The sequence below is a fragment of the Cynoglossus semilaevis genome, chromosome 8, assembly GCF_000523025.1.
Source record: "Cynoglossus semilaevis isolate Cse_v1.0 chromosome 8, Cse_v1.0, whole genome shotgun sequence".
Taxonomy (NCBI): domain Eukaryota; kingdom Metazoa; phylum Chordata; class Actinopteri; order Pleuronectiformes; family Cynoglossidae; genus Cynoglossus; species Cynoglossus semilaevis.
In genome coordinates, this window is record NC_024314.1 from 2130345 (window position 1) to 2139349 (window position 9005).

Below are 9005 nucleotides of genomic sequence, written 5' to 3' on the forward strand. Positions count from 1 at the left end.
TTGTTTTGTCCAAAAATGCGGCGCTCTTCCACTTCCTGTGGAAAATTAGAAAGGGATCACGTGATTTCACAGATTTGGATCTGAGACCTCTCGAGACGTTAATCAATGTCTGCATCAGAATCGCTGACCTCAACGTCCAGCCCACATGTTAGCCGAGTATAAGCACTGTGGCCTCGTCTGAGCTTTTCTCTTGAAAGCCTAGAAACGACACAAATGTTTCCGTTGTCCGTCAAACAAGCTGAGAAATGCAAAAACTCTGCTCGTGTCAGTGCGTTGACGTTGAGCCAGTTATTTTGAATGGCAGGTAGAAGCATGTTCCATGTACTTCATGTTACATGCAGTCAGCTGACTTGGCACGTTCCTTCAGGGTGTGGGCGGGGAGGGAATCCCCGATGGCCACAGGCTGACGTAACTTGGGAGCGACCCAGTTATGGACTCCTACAATGACAACGACTTGTTCTTAACACTCATCCATGTAAGCTCTGGGATGAAAAGTTGCAGCCACCCGTGTCCATGACGTTGTGTGTCGCTCCTGTTATTTCAGGGAAAATGACAGAAACTCCACTGCTGGACAGTAACACAATGCACACAATGTCCTGCTCCAGATCTTCTGCTCTGACAAAGAGCACACGCTAAATCTCAGCTGCCCTCGTTTTTCACTGAAAATCAACAGGAGTGAAGTCTCTTTGCTCTACATGACATGAACCCTGACTCCTCCAGACTGACGTGGAGTCCTGACCTTTACTTCAACCACTTTAAAGCTATACAGTATCTTTGTTGTGTGAGTACATAGGCTCTGTACTCTACCTTTGGTTTGGTAATAGACCATAGTGAAGTCACATACAGCGGAGTAGAAAATTGACTCCGGCCTGCAGTATCAAAACAGCTTCACCGCCACTCAGACTGATTGGACCAGATATCAGCTCTTCCAAATAGGCAGGAAAACAGTTCAGCTTCATTTATGCTAATGGATATCAAGAAAGAGTCAATGGAACTTGCTGAAAATGTATTTTATTAGTTTTAATAATGAACTGTAAAATGTGCTTATCTAATGATTAATCACATGTAGGTAAATGTTCATGATTAATCATGTTATTTAATTTGACAATACATTACCTTTTTAGCCAATGACCAACCAGAACTCCCTTTGTGATCTACTCCTAGATCAGGATCTACCTATAGGGCACCACCATATTAGAACAATGAGTGATTGGACACTTGAATTACAGTATATGCCAATCAAAATTGCATTCATCTTTACAAAAAATAATTAATTTAATGCATACGTTTCCACAGCTCTACTACAAATGCAACAAACTTCTCTTTGTCACATCTTGGTAAAACCATCATAACCAGTTATGTTACGTTGCAGAATCATTTTTGAACAGCGTGATTTTTGTGCTCCGTGTCTCACAATAGACAAAGTCAATTAGCAGAGTCCATGATGAGAAGAACCGCCTCTTTTTCCTTTGGCAACTCATGTTGAAGTGTTTGCTTTTATGTCTCTCTGCAAGGAAATTGGTTGGCGATGATCTTTTGCCTGTGGTTACAGTAATTACAGGCATATGTATTTTTTTTCATGCACAAATGTGAAGGAAGATGCTGGTTATGATAGGGAAATGGATAGAATGTCAACTCGCTGCTAAACTGCACGGTTTGCCAAGAACGCGGTAACATTTTCCTCCGCGAGGCTCGGGGTTTGGCAGCAACGCAGCAGGAAACATTCCAGAAGAAGTATTCTCAGGCAAGCTTCTCACATAACGATGTCGTACTTAAACTCACGTCGAGCACTTCAGCTCGGGCCCCTCAGCGGAAAATGCCGCTAACTAGCCACTTTGTTGTTGGGGTTTTAATGTGACGTTTTAATTGTTTTTGCATGTGTTGATGATGATGAAGTGAGACGAGATCAAAGTTAATTTGAATGACTTGCCTTTTAATGACTATTTGATCCACCTGTTTCTGTCAAAGCCCCATTAATGAATCACCACCGAGTGAGGCATGTTCTAATTCCACAGTCAGAACAACACTGCCTATGCTCGTTTTCCAATAAAAACCAAGGTCATCCCATTTGCATGTTCACATTTTTCTCTCTCTTTTTTTGACACTAGAGCGCTTTTTTTTCTCGCTCCGCTCGCTGCTGTGAATTGGCATTGTTCAAAGAGAATAGTCATTAATAAAGGACTTAATTGATAGTCATTTCAAAGGGAGGCCTGTTGAAAGAATATTTTTAAGTTTAATCACCAGCGTTAAAGAGTTTAATTAGGGAATTATGAAGAGCAAATTAACAAAGGCACACAATAATGGAATACTGCAAATGAGTGTTTTAATCCCTTTCTGTTTCTCTTTTTTTTCTCTGTTACAGATTACATGCTAAAGCACAGCCGCGTCTCACATCCTCCGTTTATCAAACTTTTTTTTAAAATCAAGATATAATAACATATTATGAAAGAAAAGCAAAGCTTTGTTTAATTAAAGTAATTGAAATACAAATAAGATTTGAGCAAATGCTGTCATTATAGTGAAGTGTTTCGCTCGGATTTCCTTCGTGGCTATTGATATTATTTTCAAACTATTTCTGTGACAGATTGTCACCAGCGAGATTTTTGTCACACGTGGCTGGAAAGTTGTTGGACTGTAACGTCAGTCAAATCCAATCATTTGCATCTCTGAGGTTGTGCGAACATTCCCCCCAGAAGCAGAGAACAAACTTTGAATGTGATAATAGAAGCAAGAGAGAGACGTGGAGCGTCTGCTGTGCCATGTTACCAGAAGAGGCAGAAAGTTCCTGCAAGTGCCATGAGCGGTGTCATGCAGCACACAGTGAACTGATCAGGCAGGAATGTTGAGAGGGTGAATGAATTCAAATTCATGCAGTATGTTCACACATTTCACACAGTCTCTTTAGACTTGGTAAAATATGTGGAGTACCCTAAGAACCACCATGACGGTCACCTTTCCACTCTGCTGTTCTGAAGCCTTGGTTGCAGCGGGAAAAATAGTCAAACCTAGACATATGAAGGATTAATTGTTTATATAAACTGCTTATCAGAATTATAAGTGGGTCCTTGGCCAACTCGTACTGTACATAAGTACCTGTCTCTCACCTACGCTAACGCAGTGCTAACATCATAATGTAGCACATAAAAACACCCGCAGAGTCTGACTTATGCAGGGAGCCATCATGAAGGGACAGTGATTCAGGTGTACCCTCCGGTAACTGGGATTGAAATCTACACATACTACTGCAGTAAACATCCAGATTTGGACTCTGGTGCTGACTACAGAGTTATATTTAACAATTTATTCCATTACTGCACAATTTTCTTTTCATTGACCCTCGTACGTTTTTACTGACTTTCGCATATCTTAGCTTTTCGTACTGCGGCTTCAATAAAAAGTGGTTTTGTTGGCAATTCACAAGTCATTAAATGTAATGCTTTTGCATATGAGAATGACTTCATGTAACTGCTTTCTTTTCTGTCCCCGCAGGAGAGCACAACCATTTGCTGTAGCCGCTGCACTTTTTTTTTCTCCCCCCCGCATTAACCCATTATTTTGATTTGATTGACACGGCCTAATAAATAGCAGAAGTGAACGAACGCAGTAGTTTGGGGGCTTCGCAGTATCCGTTTCTTGTCGCCACAGAGTGTGTAGTGTAATTATGTCCACATTTGATACCGTGTGCTTCTTTACAGTGTAATAACTGACAAAGTAGAATTTATTATTAGCACGTTTTTCGTGTGCAGTAAATCACTCGGAGAGAGTGGAGGAGGAGGCAGGGAGGGAAGGGGGGGGCAAGAGGACTTTCCAGCTTCATCTGTGGCATTAATTAAGCAAATTCGTTATGCTACTAATTAGCTGATCCTAAAGGAGTCGTGTCTTATTGTAACTGATTATCAAAGTGACAATCGCCGTGTTTGCTTTAAAGGGAAGCTGTGTGGTTATGAAAACATTATTCGACTCATCTATTTATCTAATCAACAGCAGTTACATGACTTGCAACACGTAGCTGTACTCTGTCGGATGTCGTAGTTTAACCATAGCCCTATGTGGTTTCTCTCACTGTCGCTGTGTCACAGTAATTTCCCAGACATCAGGTGTTTCACATATGCACAGCTGCAGGTCGTGCGCGGTGCCCCGGGGGCCAAGGACATAAGTGTATTCAAAAGTAAATAGTCTGAGGTGTTTGTGTGTGTGTGTGTGTGTGTGTGTGTGTGTGAGAGCCACTGTCAGATTAGCATGGAGCCTCATTAGACAACTTCTCTTTTATATTCATTCCCAAACGTTTGCTTGAACTCCCAACTTTGTTTGCCATCAGGAGGTCTGTCAGCCTCCCAGCGTTCCTTTTATCCACGTGTCAATCTTTTGTCTCCTGCACCTTTTTGAAGGTTCTCGGAGGCACCAGAGCCGTGGCGTGTTTGAAGATTGCATGTGTGCTTTGGATTGTTCTGACATAAGTTGCTGATTTAATGTCACTCTACACCTCTCGACTTTGTCATCTGGTAGATTTTTGTTTCTTCTTTTCCCTTCCTCTCTTTTACAACTCCAAATCCCTTTGAAGTGCATATGCTACTGATAATTGAAGCAGTACAGTCTACTGGAGATAATAAGAGTCGGGCATTTAATGGATTCCATTCTGAACTGCAATGATTCACAGTAACTGCTCTCGTATTGTTTTTAATTTATCCGAGCTTCATCTGTGGCATTAATAACATCTCAGCCCGGGCTTTTGAGACGTTATTAATTTCTCTATCTGATCATCAGTTAGCTGTGGCACGTTGATATGAAGCCAGTGCACAACACCGCACTGGCTTTGTTTACAGAACGGTACATTCTAACTCATTTGTGCTGAAACAATAGTCAAATGTATTTATAAAAAAGAAAAAACACGCACTTTTTACATGATTTTCAAATACTTTAATTTTATGTGTTTCTCTGTTTTTAATCTTTGGGAAGTGAATACAGATGTAGTTGAACAGAAACATACTTTTAAGCTGTAGGAGCTTATGACCGGTAAACAGACCTTAAGTCAATAACCCTGCTACAGATATCATCGTGACTCGGAGGTGAGACTCATTTTGTTACAACGTCTTGCTGCTTTGGCAATATTTGCTTCTAAACTTTGTTTTTATCATCATAATATTTTTTTTTTCACATAATGTACACTTTTTGTTTACTTTTTTGTTGAAATCGCCAATACACTGTAGTATTTAAAGGACATGGCAGCCCATAAAGCTAATGCAAATGCTCAGACGTATTGACCAAAATGCTCCTAAAAGAAGTTTCCAACTAACCATCTCCTTAATGAGCTTCTGAAATCTTCATTTGTACAACAGTAAATAGCATTACCCACATGGTCTGGAAAATATACTTCTTTTTTCTACATGCTATTAGCCAGAAAATGTTTGTATGCTGGAGTGTTAAATCAAATAACCAATTATCCCTGACAGCTCCGTGCCTCAGTGTGTAAAATGACCTGTGACTCGTCATGTAACAAGTTTCAGTCCAAAGTGATAACAAGCCGAAACTTTTTTCTTCTTCTTTTTAAACGACTTGAGAACCAAGCACTGACTTCAAATTAACATGTTTTATATGCCCCGGCCACAGGTGAGAAGGTAACTATGTTCCCTGTGTTGGACATCGACCAGAATGATATTGTGGACACTAATGGAGCAGGGGACGCCTTCGTGGGAGGTAAGGCTTGAAAATGATCCTCCTCACAGCACGACTTCTGTGTACATTCCCAATTAACCTTTGATACTGCCCGAGCATGTAGCAAAGTAATGTCTCCAGATTATGTGAACCTGCTGTTTTTACCCTGTGCAAGCTGATCGTAAAGCAGTCATCGTCCCGTCCTGTTAAAGATGAAAGTGCAGCGTTCCTTTTTCCTCAAGTCATTAGTATCTGGCTCTTATTAGCACTAACCGCTCCCTGAACTATTTAGGAAGTGATGAATGGTAACAGGTTGGCCTCTGCTCTTTTGTCTACCCAGGATTCCTCTCCGCGCTGGTCCAAGACCAAGTACTGGAGGAGTGTATCCGAGCCGGACACTATGCTGCTAACGTCATCATCCAGCGGGTTGGCTGCACTTTCCCAGAGAGGCCAGAGTATCACTGACACTAGTCAGCTCTAGTCATTTATCTTTGCATTCAGACCTTTGGATTCGTTCTATTCTCATGAAGTTCCCGTATTTCTTCCCATTTTCAGTCATTACAAAGGACTATATGCTGTGACTTAAAGCTGCTTTAGGCAGCTTACACCTTTTGATACAATACAAATAACACGGAAAGTAAAGCATATGGTCAAGTTTAAAGGAGCATTTCACTGAAAAACTCCACAAAATTAGATCCATATACTTTCTTCATACTGTTTTGACATTTTTCCTCATTTATTATTGTTTAGGCTCAACAGTTATAATTTCATTTCCTATTTAAATCTGTGAGACGTTGAGTAGGTTCTGAAGTTGCCCCTATTTCCAAACTTTCACGCACACACAGACATCGTAAACTCATACACACGACCTGTATCTGATAAACAGTACCCTGATTATCTTCATCATTCCCTGTTTTAATCCTACGGGGAGGTGTCGGGATACTGTGAAGGTTTCTTAAAAATATAATTTAGCTGAATATTCCTTTAATGTTCTGTAAAAATGATGCAAGGTGCATAGGAGGGTTACAAATTCCCAAAAGTGAGTCTTAACAGGAACGACCTGGAACCAATTTGTATGTTTTTTGGTTTTTTGGTTTTTTTTTTTGGTTTTTTTTTTTGTGAGAAATAAAGCATTATAAAACCCAGAATTACAGTGACACAATCATCAAGAATAATTATTTTTATTAATCATTTTTTTTAAAAAACTGACCTTCAAAATGCAGAACGAAAAAAAAAACTGACCTTCAAAATGCAGAACGATGTTACAACACATGTTTGTGTATTTCTCATTATTAAATCAGCCGGAGGCACCTCATGCTAATCACTTTTGGACAGCTCAACAACCCCCATTATGGAGATCATGGATGAGGCAGGACTGGGGGTGGGGCATGAGGGCAGAACCCGCCTGGTGTGATGGCTCTGCTCAGTCGCCCTCTGCTACTGCCTGCTCGGTTCTAACTGGACTCTCGGGGTCTGGAGGTGCACCGCGGGGTTACACAAGATCATTTTTCCTCAGGTCCTGGATTAGTGCTTTGCTCTTCACGGCCTTCATTAGAGGGACCCAAAAATTAGGCTGATCCCTCATGCCCAGCTGTGCTGTCGCTGGGGGTTGGAGACCAGGATCAGAGGAGGGGCCCGCCCCTCCCACCGTCGGGGCCAGCAGAAGTGTTGGGCAGCATCTGATGTTTTGTGTGGCAAACAATTCAACACTCCACAGAGAAGTGAGATTTGGAGCAACGTTGTTTTTGATCCCCTGAAACAACCTGTTACATCACATTTCCTTTTATTCCCTCAGAGCACATTAGCAGAAGAACAGCTTTTATTCAGTCTGTGCAACAACTTTTTCTCCTAGCAAGGCAAACTTTATGCATTTATGCTAATTTGTGGCGGGGAGGCATCTAGATAACAACATTATTTAGCCAAATTGTTTCTAACAACTTTGGGACATTTTTTTTTTCATCAGCGTTTTTAAGGTTTCACACAGATGTGCTTTGAAAAAGACCACATTTCTGATTGGGCAAGATCACACTCCATGGCAGCTGGTTCATTTGCTTCTCAAGATGACAGATGGCAAAACACAAACACAAAAAGAGGGAGCCATGATTAAGTAATGAGACTGCCTGCCACAATAGGGAAGCTACTGCACATACTTTTCTCACTTTTTCTGGGTAACCTTTACATTATTTTTTTATGTGGCTTCATTTACATTTCACAATGCCGCTTTGTGTTTTGTCAGCTAATTGGTTGCAGGCATTTTTAGACTGTTTAACATCGGTTTTATTGTAAGGCCCCAGTCAGTTTAACACACTACAAAACGTTTTAATGTTAGGTTAATAAAAAGGTGACTTGGTGGTAGTTCCACACAAAAGGGAGTTCATGACAACAATATATTTTCCCGAATGCAACCAAAGCTTTAAGTATGTGGGGCCCTGGCGGGTGTTTTGCCCCGCAGATGGGCAGCAATGTTTGTGAACACCAGTGTGGCAGTTGGCAGGGAATGAGAGGGGGGATGGGCAGATTGCAATGGCACATGCTTCAATTCAAATTGTCCCTGGACCCATGCAGCAGTGGAGGACCTGCTGGGGCCCAGGGTGGCATTCATTATAGCCAGACACAGGCAGGTTTGGTCAGCGCCTCCCAACAACACCAGTCGTTCATTTCCCATCTAAATCCTGTGGGTTTCTTTTCCCTATGTCGACTGCAGTAAAATAACCCATTATTTGCATTTTTATCACAAAGTGCCAGTAAGTAGATTAATAGTAAATGTCAAGGACTGACTGGCAGGAAGAGAGTGAATAAACTGAAGTAGTGTAGATGGGCCAGGCAGCTAAATTGAAAACGTGAACAATGTGACCAAGGTAATAAGCGGTTCATCTGATGAAGTTGCAGCATAATGGTGGAAATTACAAGTCCAATAGATGTGAAGAAAAACAGTGACTAATCAAATTACTCTTTGAAAGGCATTTTCAAACCTAGCTAAATGTTTTCCTTTCAGATCCCCATTTAAAAGTGGTGTACAGAAGAGTCAGTGTGTGTGCATAATCAGGTGGGAAGTCACAATTATCTCTCTAATTACATCTGCATTACCGCATGAAAAATGAGCGTTCTGGCATTTCTAACACCGCTAAAGAGTGTGTAAGTGAGCCAGCCAAAATCTATAGAGTAAAAATTTAATGATCTACATTAATGCTAACAACTACAGCTTTTTTTTCGGGGCCTAGTGGAGTTAATTAACAAATCAGATTGTTTTAGTGTAGGGTATCCCGGATATAGATACAGATACTGCTTTGGGTGTACAAGGAAATTACTCATTTGGAAATAAAAGTGTTGACTTGCGGGTGTATGTCAAAAGC

At 41.0% G+C, this 9005-nt stretch overlaps 1 protein-coding gene across 2 annotated transcripts in view; it reads left to right on the forward strand.

Annotated features, from left to right (window-relative positions):
- Nucleotides 1-6800, forward strand: part of adkb (adenosine kinase b) — a 105432-nt gene extending 98632 nt beyond the window's left edge. For both annotated transcript variants that reach the window (XM_008313882.3, XM_008313883.3), the window contains exons 10-11: nt 5608-5694; nt 5993-6800. In XM_008313882.3, the coding sequence (XP_008312104.1) occupies nt 5608-5694; nt 5993-6117 (212 nt within the window). In that variant the 3' untranslated portion in view covers nt 6118-6800. The remainder of the gene's footprint in view (nt 1-5607; nt 5695-5992) is intronic.
- Nucleotides 6801-9005: the final 2205 nt, after the last annotated feature.